At 40.7% G+C, this 16196-nt stretch overlaps 1 protein-coding gene across 2 annotated transcripts in view; it reads left to right on the forward strand.

Annotated features, from left to right (window-relative positions):
* Window positions 1–1222: 1222 nt before the first annotated feature.
* The window catches only part of uchl5 (ubiquitin carboxyl-terminal hydrolase L5), a 44609-nt gene continuing 29635 nt past the window's right edge, over window positions 1223–16196 (forward strand). The window contains exons 1-3 of one of the 2 annotated variants that reach the window (XM_043699817.1): window positions 1223–1391; window positions 5897–5960; window positions 12830–12935. In XM_043699817.1, the coding sequence (XP_043555752.1) occupies window positions 1316–1391; window positions 5897–5960; window positions 12830–12935 (246 nt within the window). In that variant the 5' untranslated portion in view covers window positions 1223–1315. Of the gene's footprint in view, window positions 1392–1440; window positions 1846–5896; window positions 5961–12829; window positions 12936–16196 lie in introns of those variants that run through there. The other variant, XM_043699818.1, reaches the window with a different exon arrangement.

Genomic DNA, 16196 nt, shown 5'->3' on the forward strand with positions numbered 1-16196 from the left:
CCCAAGTTCATAATATTTTTCCATTGGTTCACCGGAAGGATGTTGTGAAACTTTAAAGGGTTCAGAAAAAAGTTACAAGGATGTTGCCAGGGTTGGAATGTTTGTGCAATCGGGAGAGGCTGAAAAGACTAGAGGCTGAGGGGGTGACCATATAAAAGTTTATAAAATAATGAGGGACGTGCATAGGGTGAATAGACAACCTGTTTTCCCTGGGGTGGGGGAATCCAAAACTAGAGGGCGTTGGTTTAAAGTGAGAGGAGAAAGATTTCAAAGGGACCTAAGGGGCAACGTTTTCACAAAGAGGGTGGTGCATGTATGGAATGAGCTGCCAGAGGAAGTGGTGGAGGCCAGTACAATTACAACATTTAAAAGGCATCTGGATGAGTATATGAACAGGAAGGGTTTGGAGCAATATGGGCAAAATGCTGGCAAATGGGACTAGATTAATTTAAGATATCTGGTCGGCATGGATGATTTGAACTGTAGGGTCTATTTCCATGTTGTATGACTCTATGACTTCCATATTGAAAATATCCACCAACTAAAACTGGTCTCCTCAGATATAGGTAGTTCTCTTATAACACCATAGTTTGGTTGCTGTGAGATCTTGCTTTATGAGGAAATTGTGCAATACCGGCACCATTTAAACTATTGGGGCCGGAATAATGTTCTAGTCAATACAGCTATGGAAAGTTTGTATTTTACAAATATCAGTCCAAATCAGGCAATCATTTTAAAGCTAATTGGTGTTGTAGAAATACGTGCTTTGGGGAATTGCCTGTACTTTCTCCCTATCACCGGTCCAACTGATAACAAAATAGAACACAGTGTTCAAAGAAAATCAAATACACTTTTTCTTTGGTAATGTCCAGGTTGTTTTGCAGTCATGCCTAGGAGGGAAGTGTTTCATTCAATCTCGGAGAGTTGACAATGATAGGATGAAGTTAACTAGTCACCTGAAAGCTAGTGCTTCCAAATAAACCTGTTGGACTATAACCTGGTGTTGTGTGATTTTTAACTTTGTCCACCCCAGTCCAACTCCCACACCTCCACATCAATGATAGGGTGAGATAGGATGCTACGAGACCTTCAGTATCCCTGCTGTCAATCTCCTCCTGCCATGGTCCAGCTTGCTGTCGGTTGTCGTGGAAACCAGCGGCGCGCTTGCGTGGACGATGGGTAGGCGTGGCCGAGGCGGGTTGGGGTTGAGGTTGGGGGGTGGCCGGGGCGCGGGGTGTGCCGGGAAGGCTGTGTTGGCCTCCTGTACTCCGGGAGTTTACCAGCCCAGTGCGAATCGCAGGCGCATGCTGCAGAAATGGCGGGCAGTGCCGGGGAATGGTGCCTGATGGAAAGTGATCCCGGAGTTTTCACAGAGCTAATCAAGGGTTTCGGTACGGCCGTAAACACTCCTGTGCTCTTCGCGTGGTTTAGCGGTAGCGGCCGATAGGGATGGAGCTGGAGGGCGAGTGGCCAAGATGACACTGAGAGAGGGAGAGCGAGCGAGCTGCTGCCTCTGGCCTGCTTGCTGCAGCCTGGAGCTGACTGCAGGTCCACTCATTGCTGTCTCGAAGGAGCAGGAAGCATTACTTGAGCATAACTGCACCAGCGGAGTGATCGTACTGATTTTGTTTTTTTCTTTCCTCCCGGGCAGTTGTTGTTTCCTTTTGGTCATTTGTCTGGCTTTCGTTGCAGTTTTGCTCGCACTGGAGCGTGTCAAGTTAGGCCCAATCTTTGAGCTTCCTCTCCAGCGAGCTTGGGAGAGAGTTGATAGTTTTGTTTGGCAGTGCAACAGAATTTAAATGTTGCCAGTACTCACCTCGCGACACGATTTCAAGGCCGCAAAAGGTGAGGCGAAGTTTGAAAGATATTACGTCTCGTTTGTAATAACTTTGCTTGCTTTGCCCTAACCAGCCCACTAATGCTCAGATTGGGTTCCGTCAGGGCCACTCAACTCCTGACCTTAGTGCAGCCTTGGTTCAAACAAGGACAAAAGAACGGAATCCCAGAGGTGAGATGAAATACCTACTGCAGTAGGTATCAAGGCTGCATTTAACTGACTATGGTGTTGAGGAGCCTGAACAAAACTGGAGTAAATAGGAACACTTCCCTGGTTGGAGTCATACGTAGCACAAAGTGTTACTTGGAGGTCAGTTGGTGTCTCAGTTCTGTAACATCTGTGCAGGAGTTTGTCAGGCTAGTGTCTTAGATCCAACTGTCTTAAGCATCTTCATTGATAACCTTCCATCAAAAGGTCGAAGTAGGGAATCTGATGAGTCATACTGAAACAGACTATGTTCAAATGCAAGAAGACCTGGACAATATCCAGATTTGGACTGAAAGTGACATGTAACACACAAATGTGAAAATAGAATTAACTATCTTACTGTCTGTTACCATCACTGAATCCCCAGTTCCAATATTTTGGGAGTCACCATTGACCAGAAAATGAACTGGATAATAGCAGACCAGAGATTAGGAATACTGCAGTGAGTGCCTCACCTCTTGGTTCCCCAAAGCTTGTCCACATTTAGAGGGCATGAGTCAGAAGTGCGATGGAATACTCTTGGACGAGTTCCAACAACACTCAAGAAGTTTGAAACCATCCATGATGTTGTGGCCCACTTGATTGGTACCACACCTTTAAACATCTACCACTACTGACGCTTTGTTGAAAGAGTAAAGCTATCAACTCGATTTAGTTCTTGATCCATCTGGGGTATCCTCTCTCTCCAATAGTATAATGTTTGCATTTGTCAGTATAGTTTTTTTTCCCTTCTCTATCCTTTCTGAATGATTTGTATCCTTGAATATTTAATACCCAGTACTGCTCTTTTTTTGAGTCAAGTTTCTGTCATTGTTCAAGCACATTTCCAGGACTCAGTGTCTCACTGTTCTTTCATTAGGTCAAAATTGTTGAACTCACTCCCTAAGTACACTGATGGTTCAAAAAAATCTGAATGCCAGATTCTCAAGAGCAATTAGAAATGTGTAATAAATGCTGGTTTTGCTATCAGTACCAGTGAATAAATTTAAAAGGTTATAATGAAGCAAATTAATTTTTTTTCATTTTCATACTGTTAAGTAGAAGGTACTTATTAATGACTTGGGGTCGGTTAGCTCAGTTGGCTCAGCGGTCCAGAATAATACCAACAGCATTGTATTGATTTCTGTTCTGACTGGGGTAGACTTGGGACCTATCTACTTTTCCTACCCTGAGAATGAAAGAAGATGGCAAGCCACCACTGACAAAAAACTGCCAAAAGAAGCAAGTTGGGTTGAAGCTGACAAAGAGCCAAAGATCTAGGGCAGAGTACTCAAATGGAAGGTATTGCTTAATTGTGTAATTGATGCAATGAACATGATGGCCTTAAATGTCAAATGGACTGCGTTCACAGAGGCATGACATACAAACCTCCAGATAGAGGAGATAAAATACGGAGAGCAAATGTTAACGTCATCATGATGGCTATGTATAGACTCTTGGTGTGCAAACCATCAAATAGCGCAACATGCTGAGGTTCTACCTGTTCCGAATATTGTGAACAATGGGTTTGTCCACATTGAGCTGGAATGCTCCAAATAGTTACATCTCACCACACTCTGTCCCTCTTGGAAATATTTGTACAGAACAATACCTTTTAACTACAGCTTTCTTAAGTAGTGGTTAACGTGAAACATCCTAGAGACCCTGCAATAAAAGGAAAGGACTGATCCTGTCAGTTGGTTCCCATTAGAATGCTACATTACAAATAAGCCCCAAGATGCAGCTTAACTAGTAGTGAGAAATGTCTTTCCAGTCATAATCTTCCTATGTGCACAGAGTCATACACTTTCTCACACTGCTGTTGATGTGTCTGTGGTGGGGGAAGAGACTGTTGGGGTACCTCCTTTTGGACTGTGCCTTTGTAAAGAGGTTCTTGAGAGATTAAATAGTTCATTTGCGGTTCATCATTCACAGCTCTATGATGCAGTGTGCTGGGCAGCTCTCGGATGCACATCAAACCAACATAACCAACTTGAACACAACCTGTTCAAGGTCCATCAACTCAATGAATGACATTTTTATACAAAGAGTTGTCCTGGACCCAGTGTTACAGACAGAGATACATTCCAAGGTCCAGGACTGTGTGCTAACTTGCGCACTAAAATTTGAGGCAGCTGCCCCAAGCATGATGGGGTAATATCTCCATGGGCAGCACGGTGGCACAGTGGTTAGCACTGTTGCCTCACAGCGCCAGAGACCTGGGTTCAATTCCCACCTCAGGCGACTGACTGTGTGGAGTTTGCACATTCTCCCCGTGTCTGTGTGGGTTTCCTCCCATAGTCTCAAAATGTGCAGGTTAGGTGAATTGGCCATGCTAAATTGCCCGTAGCATTAGGTGAAGGGATAAATGTAGGGAAATGGGTCTGGGTGGGTTGCGCTTCGGTGGGTGGGTGTGGACTTGTTGGGCCGAAGGGCCTGTTTCCATACTAAGTAATCTAATCTAATCTTAAAAAGTAATCGAATCTAAAAATCGCCTAATGCCTTTCAGCCGGAGTATGCTGAGAGGCTGGAACCTGTGTAGAACTCCCTTTGCCTTTATGCATGATGAGGAATATAGATTCTGAGCATGGAGAATAGTGAAATTGCATTGAGATGCCTCAGCATAGGACATGGTGCAGAGAGAAAAGAATATTTCTATTGCACTTCCTATAATTTTCAATTTGAAAGTTCATCCAAAACATCATGTCTGCTTTCTTTCCACAGATGCTGCCAGACGTGCTGAGTTTCTCCAGCAATTTGTGTCACGTGATTAGGTTAGACCAACATAACACATTTATATAATTTGGAGGAAATGGTATTGAAAGTCCTTGAGAGAGAATAAAATTCAGGTGTTTTTGAACACAGATAATTGAGATTTACAACAAAAAATGAAGAAGTGGTGCATTTGGCTCTTCAAGACTGCCCACAAGGACATGTGATTCAACAGCCAGTGCTCTGCTTCATCTGAAACATCCTGAACAAACCCTACTATCCCTTAATCCCCCTACCAACCAAAAACCTATAAGTCTTTGATTTGGACGTAATTAATGGTTAAGCATCAATAGCTCTCTGAGAGAGAAAATTCTAAAGATTCACAACCTTTTGAGTGAAGAAATGTCTCTGTATCTCTGTCCTAAATGACCAATCTCTTGTTCAGAGACGTGGCTATAAATTTTAGATCTCCCAGCCAAGGGAAATAGTTTCTCGGCATGTTGAATTGGACTTTAATTTGCAGGCATCTGTGAGAACAAACTCAACATTTAGACAAAGATTCAAAAACAAACTTGAACTGAAAAACGTTCAGTCTGTATTAAAAAAAAAGCACCGCATGCAGCTTTTTTTGGCTAAAAAAACATGAGAGGGAGAAACCAAAGGATCCCAAGCTTTCCACGTTTTTCGTGCCTATACAAAGGAAAGTATAACATTTATATACTTTAAAATATACTGAGAAGTGACAAATTATCATGAAATGTTTGTCATTTGTAACACTGAACTTTGCCTGACTAGTTTTCCAAAACATCACATCATTCCATAACTTTGTTTCTGTGCACTGATATTTTATTTATGCTAAAATCTCAGTTCCAAATAAATAAGGAGCTGTTACAAGGTTAGAGATTATGTATGCATTCAGCTTGTGTCATGTTTACTATCTCGGACCTATTGCCACAGTCCATTTTAACTTATTGATCTATAACTTGAGAGTTGGCCAAATTTTTTCCCATCATGCAATGTTAAATGTTCCCCACAATACCACAGGCATCCACCCTCCCAAGGTGATCTAATTAAAACAATTAGTTGGCACTGCATAAGACAAATCTTAGAAATATGCAAGAAATTGGACTAGTATTTAACAGCACTGCTGTTGTTTTTCAGGGTGCAAAGGTGTTCAGGTAGAAGAAATATGGAGCCTAGAGCCAGAACACTTTGACAAGTTAAAGTAAGTAACCAGGCCTAAGTAAAACACAGCTTGAAAAACTGTTATTTTTGTTTCAGTTCTGTTTTATCTAGACATACAGTAAAGAAATCAGCACATTGGTTAAGGGAAGATCACTATGGTAAACATCTATTGGATAGCAACAGACTTCAAGAGGATGTGGACAGAGTGGGGAAATCGCATACAGGTGAAGATGCTGTATGACACAAGTGCACATTGATATGCTTTGGTAAGAAGAATGAGGAGAGGCAAGAAATATTCAGAAGTACAATTTTAATAGGAGTTAAGAAACAGTGATTTGAGGGTGAACATGCACTCATTTTTAAGAAGGACAAGTTGAGAAGGTTCATTAAAGAAGACTTTATTAAAAAGAATAGACTTCACGAGCCATGGAGCTATGTTAACGCTGTATGACACACCAGGTATATCTCAGCCGAAGTTTTGTGTCCGATCTGGCAACTACATTATAGGAGAGATGCCAAAATCTTGGAAAGGGTGTGGGTAAGATTGAACTAGAGTGGCACCAAAGGTGAGGAATTTTAGGCACGTAGAAAAACAAAGAAGTTGGGTTTGTTCTTTTTAGAGCACAAAAGATTAAGGAGTGGTTTAATCAAGGTCTTCAAAATCAGGAAGTGTTTTGACAGGGTAAATGAGGAGCAACTGTTTGAAGCGGCAAAAGCATCAGTATGGGGAAGGGGTGGGAGAAAGGGATGAGTTGGCAAGCTTTTTCAATGACAAAGCTGAATAACCAACTTCAGAGGGTATCACTATATTACAAGCTACAGGAATAAAACCTTTGCTGTACTTGTCAGTATGGATATTCTGATATTTCGTTTGTAGTTCCTCATGAATAATTTTTCCAACTCCTCAATTACTAGGCATTGAAGGTTTTAATAATTTTTGTTTAAAATGTACGTATGTATGTATGAGTGTGAAACTGAATAATCTGATAATGGATTATCCTGGAAATATGAATAAGGTAATCTTATTAGATTTCTCTTAGACTTTCCTATTTCTAATGTCTCGTTTGGCATTTGTCAGATTCCACAATGCTGTGTTGTTGTTTTTTGGGGCTTTAGTAGTAGTTGAAAGGAAAAAAACCATGGTTCTATTTGGAGAGCTTTGCTGTTTGTGGAGATTAGTTATGGAGTTTCTAAAGTATAATGCATTACACATTGGAAAATGGTTTGCAAAATTTTAGTCAAGCCTCTTGGCTATGCTGTTATTTGTTGTATCATGTTTGATCTCCACAATGGGGTGGCTCAGTGGTTAGCACTGCTGCCTCACAGCGCCGGGGACCCGGATTCAATTGCAACCTCGGGCGACTATGTGTGTGGAGTTTGCACGTTCTCCCAGTGTCCGCATGGGTTTCCTCCCACAATCCAAAGATGTGCAGGTTAGGTGAATTGCCCATTGTATTCAGGGATGAGTAGGTTAGATGCATTAGTCAGGGGTAAATGTAAGTAATAGGGTAGCGGAATGGATCTGGGTGGGTCTGTGTGGACTTCTTGGGCAGTTGGCCTGTTTCCACACTGTTAGGATTCTATGATTAATTGTAATTTTGCAAATGATAAAACCCCTGAATAAGAGACAATTTGTTATGCAGCAGGAACTGTTGATGCAGTTCTTAAAGTACTCTATAACACGCATTATTTTGGGGCAGAAGTGCCTTTTTCCAATGTTTGGATATGGCAGCAAAGCTACCTGTGGCAGACTTTGTTCCAGAGATGGATGTAGACCACAAATTTGTTGAGGTGAGCAAATAATGCCAAACAAGTTTGACTGTGCCAACACGAATATGAATATTACTGAAATCCTGAGACCTTAAGAATACATAGTTCCAAAAGTGCATTAAGTAGGTGGCAAATATAGAGCGCAAACGTATCCAAATCTACCAAGGAATCTTAAAGAAATGTTTCTACTGATTGGCAGTAGAAACATGATAGGAAGTTTTATATTTCAGGATGTATTTAAAAACTAGGTGAGCTGAAGAGAAGATGCTATGCACTATATATAGTGGGAATGTGCAAGTAACCGATGTACATGATATAATCCCATTTCTGACTGTTTATGTGCTTAACTTCAATGTCCATTATTTATGTGAGCAAAATGATTGCATAAAATTCCTGTCCAATATAGAGATTTTTAATTTTTAAATATTTAAATATTATTTGGGCCACGTCAAAAATAAATTTTTTTTGTTAAATTATTGGTACTCCACTGACTAATCCCTGAATTTCACAATGCATCAATAGCAATACTAACTCGTACAAAAGTAATCAATGTTGAAGGTAGCTGCGATAATATTAGGTGTCCATTATTAATTTAGTAAGATGCCCTTGAATGATTCTAATATGGTAATCTGATGTTTATATTCAGAGGACTGTGGTGGGCATTAAAAAAACTCTACCTTTTGCTATGTGGTTAATGATTTGGTTGCATGAGCACATGCATTATGTGTGCATTTAGATCTTTCTGAAATGTTAAACAATTTTTCTCATGTCTGAAAACAAATTTATTCTGAATAAACCGCAGTAGAATGCAAAAACTATGAAGAAAAGTTCAAGCATTATTTTTGGCCAACAAATCAAAAGTATATCAGTTTATTCATCTGAGTGCTGCTTAAGCCCTTATATTTCCAGTAGTTTTTAAGTACAGGTATTTGGTTTACAAATCGTGAACCCCAAAAGTCCTGATGTTTTGGTAGGAAGTCCGATGATAAAATAGATTTCAGTCTAATTTGTATTTTGGCATAATAAATTTTATTCGGATGTAAAGTCCAAATGAACTGCAAACTGATGAAAGTGCAGGACTGCTCAAAACATTAGATTGATGTTGAGCCATGGAATTGGCATTCTTTGCTAAACCAGAAAGTTGTATTCCTGTTTTAATTTGTGAAATATTTGGTTAATACAGTCATTGAATCAGAGTTATAACTAGGTTTAATAAATCTGAAACAAATGAACATGTTTTTACATGAGTACAAATTAGGTGAAGGCCCAAAGTATCTGTTCTATCTTTCATAAGATCTTGGCTGATCTGACTACCCTATATTCTTGCTCAGTCCTTTACTTATCAAAAATCCATCCATCTCTGCCTTAAAAATATTCAAGGACCTTTTAAGGAAGAGTTCTAAGGACTCATGACCCTGTGTGAGAAAAGATAATCCTTCCTGTATCTGTCTAAAATGAGTGAACCCTTATTCTAGATTCTCCCACATGAGGAAACATCCTTTCCACATCCATGCTATCAAGATCCCTTAGAGTCTTTTATGTTTCAATCAAGTCATTTGAACTCCCAACATGCAAGTCTAGCAATCCCACCTTCGCCATGAGCCAAGCAGTTGTTGGCACTGTAGCAGCTGCTGAACCTGGGCAGGACTTAGCCCATCATGAGTGAAAGTGTGCCCTGCATGGGGAAGAGCAAGCCTTTGTGGGGAAAGGTCAGAGTGGAGTGTCTGCAGATACATGGCTTAAGAGAGGACTGTAATGTTTAACTTTTAACTTTATTTCTTCATTTTTCTACTTTATGCTAAGAAGAACTGTAGTGTTGAACTTTTTAATTATATTTTTCTATTTCTATACCTAAGATTTTGTGCCTAGGTACTCTTATACCTAAAATGGTATTGGGAATAGCGACATTGTACACTCTTCACTATACTCTAGTACCCCTGTATTTGAGTACATGTGACAATAAAACCTAAATCTAAATCTTTCCTAATAAGACAACTTATCCATTTCAGGTATAAGTCTAGTAAATCTTGTCTGAACTACTTCCACAGCATTTATATTCTTCCTTAAATAAGGCAACCTCTACTGTATACAGTACTCCAGATGTGGTCGGATCAGTGCCCTGTATAATTGAAGTGTATTCTCCATGCATGTATGTTCAATCGAAATAAACAGTAACATTTACTAGCTTTCCTAATTACTTGCTAAATCTGCATACTGACGTTTTGTGATTCATGTAGTGGGGTAGTTGGTTCCCTCTGCCTCTCAAAGCTTTGCAACTCTAACCATTTAGTCAGTATGCTGTTTATACTTATTACCAAAATGGATAAGTTTCACATTTTCCCACATTATTCCATATTTGCCAGGCCTTTGCCTACTTAATCTATCTTTACAGCCTCCTTATGTCCTCTTCATGACTGACATTCCTGCCTGTCTCTGTCATTGGCAAGTTTAGCAAATATGCCTTCTGTCCCTTTGTCCAAGTAATTTTTTTTAAACTTCACTCATGGGATGTGCGCGTCACTGGCTGGTTATTGCCCATTCATTGTTGTCCTTCAGAAGGTTGTGGTGAATTGGTTTCGTAAACCGCTGTTGTTAGGGAGGGAGTTCCAAACATTGAGCCAATTGACACTGAAGGAACAGTGATATAGTTCCAAGTCAGGATGGTGAGTGTGAGCTTGGAGTTAATAGTTTCCCATGTATCTGCTGCCCTTGTTCTTTAGATGGAAATGGTCTTGTGTTTGAAAGGTGCTGTTGAAGGAGCCTTGGTGAATTTCTGCAGTGCATCTTGTAGGCGATGCACGCAGCTGCTATGAACTTGGATGGTGGAGTGAGTGGATGTTTGTAGGTGTGGTGCCAATCAAGTGGGCTGCTTGTTTGTGTATGGTGTCAAGTTTCTTGAGTATTGATGGAGCTGTACTGATCCAGGCAGGTGGGAATTATTCCATCGCACTCCTGACATTTAGGTGTTGGACAGGCTTTGGGGAATTATGAGGTGAGTTACTAATTGCAGGATTCTTAGCCTCTGACCTGCTCTTGTAGTCATTGTATTTGTATGTTTCATTCATTTCAGTTTCTGGTCAGTGGTGACCTAAAGAATATTGGTAGTGGGAGTTTTAGTGATGGTAATGCCTTTGAACATCAAAGGATGATAGTTAAATTCTCTCTTGCTATAGAAATAGTAAAAAGGTTGAGGCTTCAGAATTAATGTGGCACTCCACTGATTATATCTTGCCACACAAAGTAAACCATTTATGCCTTGTGCTTCCTGTTAACTAGCCAATCTTCTAACCATGGCACAATGTTGACCTGTACATCATGGGTTTTTATTTGACCTGTGACACTTCAGATTCCTTCTGAATACTTTATCCACAGCACATGGTACTTCCTCAAAGGACTCTGTCAAAATGCTGTTGGCACTGCCTGAATTATCTTGTATTTTTTCTGAGTGCCCAGCTATAATGTCTTTAATAATAGCTTGTAACAAGTTTTTAAAAATCTTCCCTATGGTAGATGTTGAGCTGACTGGCCTATAGTTTCCTGCTTTTTGTCTCCCTCTATTAGAGAATAAAGGCATTACACTTGCAAGTTTCCAATTTAATGGAACCTTCCCTGAGTCGAGGGAATTTTGACAATTGACAACATTGAGTTCTCCAATTTCAAATAAGCTCCCTTCCCAGCCCCTCCCCCCTCCTTTCCACTCATCACAGACACCTACCGAATTTATTCCTCCCATTGACCAACCAGGACGTACCCTCTGCCCGTCTTCATCTATCCTTTCTTCACCACCCTGCCCCGGCCATCCCTTTTATCTGCAGCTTCGCCTACACCCACTCCCAGTCCTGAAGAAGGGTTACACCCGAAACGATGACTTCTTCACCTCCTGGTGCTGCTTGGCTTGCTGTGTTCCTCCAGCTTCCTGCCTGTCTAAATTAAACCTTAAGCACCAACTATCTGGTATAAAGATGTTACAGCAATGTCCATCAGGACCTGAGATCTTGGCAGCCACCATCTCCAACAGTTTGCTCAGTATCGCTTCTGTGATGATTTATTGTAATTTTCTTCAGTTCCACCCTCCCTTTTGTTTCCTATTTACATAGAACATAGAAAAGTACAGCATCGAAAAGGCCCTTTGGCCCATGATGTTGTGCTGAGGATTATATCTAATCTAAGACAAAATGACCATATACACACCCCTCAATTCACTGCTGTCCATGTGCGTGTCCAGCAGTCACTTAAATATCCCGAATGACTCTGCTTCCACCACCACCGCTGGCAACGCATTCCATGCATTCACAACTCTCTGCGTAAAGAACCTACCTCTGACGTTTCCTCTATACCTTCCTCCTAACACCTTAAAACTGTGACCCTTTGTGGCAGTCAATCCTGCCCTGGGGAAGAGTCTCTGGCTATCAAATCTATTCATGCCCCTAATTTCCTAATCCTTTACTGACTGAAGAACCTGTTACCTAGCAATCCACGCAGATATGGGGAGAATATGCAAACTTGACACAGACAGTTGCCCGAGGTTGGAGTCGAACTCGGGTCTCTGCCATTGTGAGGTAGCAGTGCTAACCACTGCGCCACTGTGTCACCTACGTTTCTAGGATATAACTTGTGTTCTCTCTTCAGTGATGCAAAATATCTGTTAAGTTTATCTACCATCTCCTTATTTTCCATCCAACAATTTACCACTTAAGCAGCTTGCTTTCAATGAATTATCATGATTCAGTATATACGTTGATGGAAGAGAAGTGCGTTTGGAATCTCAGTTGTAATAGGAAGGAAAGATTTTTTTATTTGATTTGACCGATGCTTAAAGATTTACAGAATTTGGAACTAAACACCTGCTCAGCCTGCTTGTGATATTTGTACAAATTCTTCAAACATGCTTCTAGAGCAAGCAACTTGCATTTTTCAAGTACAAGTCCTCAAACACTTTCAGCCCAGTCGTAGTGCATTTGTGATAGTTTGCTATATCTAGTAGTGAACCCACATACTAACCATTTGGTCTAATCAAAGTGATCGCATTAATGTTTTAATAGAGATGGATGGGTGTATATTTTCTATTGGTTTATGTATTTCATGTAATGATTTACAAAATTATCATTTGAAAACTTCAGTATTTGTCATCCTTTCTAGACCAGTTCATGGCCTCATCTTCCTATTCAAGTGGCAGCCAGGAGAAGAACCAGCAGGATCCATTGTCCAAGACTCAAGACTTGAGAAGATTTTCTTTGCTAAACAGGTAAGTTTAATGATTATACTTTATTAATTCGAAATGAAAGACAATTACAAAACAGCTGGATAAAAGCTATTATTTTATTGCTAAGAATTCTTCTTGCAATCTCATTTTCAATTACCTGGAATAAACGTGCCTCAGTACGGACTAGGGAAGCTGGAAAAACTATCCAAGAAAGACTGAAAAGAAAACCAATTTACAAAATGAAGCATATAATTTAGACTGACCTCACTAATTTCAACAACAGCTTAATTTTGTCTTTAATTTAATAAAGCAATCTAGGGCATTTTATTGCTGGGTTATTATGTAATATTTGGCATTTGGAGGGAATCATCAAGACCAAAAGGAAGATGGAAAATTCTAGGGAGGGATTTCCTTTGCATTTGGCTTTGATAGCTTAAGGTACCATGGAGCAATTTAAAATCTAGACTGAAAAGCCAGGTTGAGTGCTGATAATCTGGAGGACTGGATGAGACTAAAGATGTCAGGGATTTACAAACAAGGATGAGAATTTTAAAATCAAAGTTGTCCTTTGCAGAGTTATAAGTAACCCCAGCACAGCTCATTAACGTGGAGTATTGATCACAGTTGTACATTGTGTTGGCTGATCTTTTGTCTTTTTTCTGATGATCAGATAATTACATGGCAATAAATTTTCATCCCAGTTTTCTGGACATCAGAGAAAATGAGAGTTAGAAATGATGATTTAACACATGAAAAGTTGGATACATGGTTGTCACTATGCTTCAGCTGCCTGATTAGTCTCAATTATCACACATTCTGCTGACTTGTTCACTGTTGGCTGACCAGTCTATTTTTTCACGTTGCATATATACACTCAACAACACCTGAAGGTTATTATTTGTCCTGTTCGAACCCCTTCTCATAGAGTCATAGAGATGTACAGCACGAAAACAGACCCTTCGGTCTAACTCATCCATGCCAACCAGCTATCCCAACCCAATCTAGTCCCACTTCCCAGCACCCGGCCCATATTCCTCCAAACCCATCCTATTCATATACCCATCCAGATGCCTTTTAAATGTTGCAATTGTACTAGACTCCACCACTTCCTCTGGCAGTCCATTCCACACATACACCATCCTCTGCGTGAAAAGGTTGCCCCTTGGGTCCCTTTTCTTTCTTTCCCTTCTCACCCTAAACCTATATCCTCTAGTTCTGGACTCCCCAAGGGAAAAAGGCCTTGTCTATCTACCCTATCCATGCCCCACACGATCTTATAAACCTCTATAAGGTCACTCCCTCACCCTCCGACGCTCCAGGGAAAACAGCCCTCGCCTATTCAACCTCTCCCTATAGCTCAAATCCTTCAAAGCTGGCAACATATTTTTAAATCTTTTCTAAACCCTTTCGAGTTTCACACCATCCATCCGATAGGAAGAAAACCAGAATTACATGCAATATACCAAAAGTGGCTGAACCAATGTCCTGTATAGCCACAACATGACCTCCCAATTCCTGTACTCAGTATTTTGACCAACAAAGGGAAGCATACCAAATACCATTCTTCACTTAGCTATCCACCTACAACTCCACTTTCAAGGAGCTATGAACCTGCTCTCCAAGATCGCTTTGTTATGCAACATGCCCTAGGACCTTACCATTAAGTGTATAAGTCCTGCTAAGATTTGCTTTCCCAAAATGCAGCACCTCGCATTTATCTAAATTAAACTCCATCTGCGAATCCTCAGCCCATTGGCTCATCTGAACAAGATCCTGTTGTAATCCGAGGTAACCATCTTCGCTCCCCATTACACCTTCAATTTTGGTGTCATCTGCAAACTTTACTAACTATACCTCTTATGCTCACATCCAAATCATTTAAATAAATGATCAAAAGTAGTGGACCCAACACCGATCCTTGAGGCACTCCACTGGTCACAGGCCTCTAGTCTGAAAAATAACCCTCCACCACCACCCTCTGTCTTCGACCTTTGAGCCAGTTCTGTATCCAAATGGCTAGTTCTCCCTGTATTCCATGAGATCTAACCTTGCTAACCAGTGTCCCAGGAACTATGAAGTCCATATAGATCATGTCCATTGCTCTGCCCTCATCAATCCTCTTTGTTACTTCTTCAAAAAATTCAATCAAGTTTGTGAGACATGATTTCCCATGCACGAGACATGATTTCCCATGCACAAGCCATGTTGACTATTCCACATCAGTCCTTGCTTTTCCATATACATGTACATCCTATCCTTCAGGATTCCCTTCAACAACTTGCCCACCACTGACATCAGGCTCACTGGTCTATAGTTCCCTGGCTTGTCCTTACCACATTTTTTAAACAATGGCACCACGTTAGCCCACCTCCAGGCTTCCGGCACCTCACCTGTGACTATTGATAATACAAATATCTTAGCAAGAGGCCCAGCAATTACTTCCCTAGCTTCCTATAGAGTTCTCGGGTACACCTGATCAGGTCTTGGGAATTTATTCGCTTGTCTGCGTCTCAAGACATCCAGCACTTCCTTCTCTGTAATATGGACATTTTTCACAATGTCATCATCTATTTCCCTACAATCTATATTTTCCATATCGTTTTCTACAGTAAACACATGCAAATCCCTCATTTAGTGTCTCTCCCATCTCTTGCGGCTCCACACAAAGGCTGTCTTGCTGATCTTTGAGGGGTCCTATTCTCTCCCTAGTTACCCTCTTGTCCTTAATGTATTTGTAAATACTGTTTGGATTCCCCTTAACTCTATTTGCCAAAGAGGTCTCATGTCCGTTTTTTGTCCTCCTGATTTCTCTCTCAAGTATACTCTACTGCCTTTATACTCTTCTAAGGATTCACTTGATCTATCCTATCTATACCTGACACGTGCTTCCTTCTTTTTCTCAACTAAACCCTCAATTTCTCTAGTGATTTAGCATTCTCTATACCTACCAGCCTTTCCTTTCACCCTAACAGCCTTTCCTTTCACCCTACTTTCTCTGGACTCTTGTTATCTAATTTCTGAAGGTTTCCTATTTTCTAGCCATTCCTTTACTTGTGAACATCTGCCCCCAATCAGATTTTGAAAATTCTTGCCTAGTACCATAAAAATTGGACTTATTCCAATTTAGAACTTCAACTTTTAGATCTGGTCTATCCTTTTCCATCACTATTTTAAAACTAATAGAATTATGGTTGCTGGCCACAGTGCTCCCCCACTGACACCTCAGTCACCTGCCCTGCCTTGCTTCCCAAGAGTAGGTCAAGTTTTGCACCTTCTCTAGTAGGTACATCCACATACTGAATC

Source organism: Chiloscyllium plagiosum, chromosome 11, assembly GCF_004010195.1.
Source record: "Chiloscyllium plagiosum isolate BGI_BamShark_2017 chromosome 11, ASM401019v2, whole genome shotgun sequence".
Taxonomy (NCBI): Eukaryota; Metazoa; Chordata; class Chondrichthyes; order Orectolobiformes; family Hemiscylliidae; genus Chiloscyllium; species Chiloscyllium plagiosum.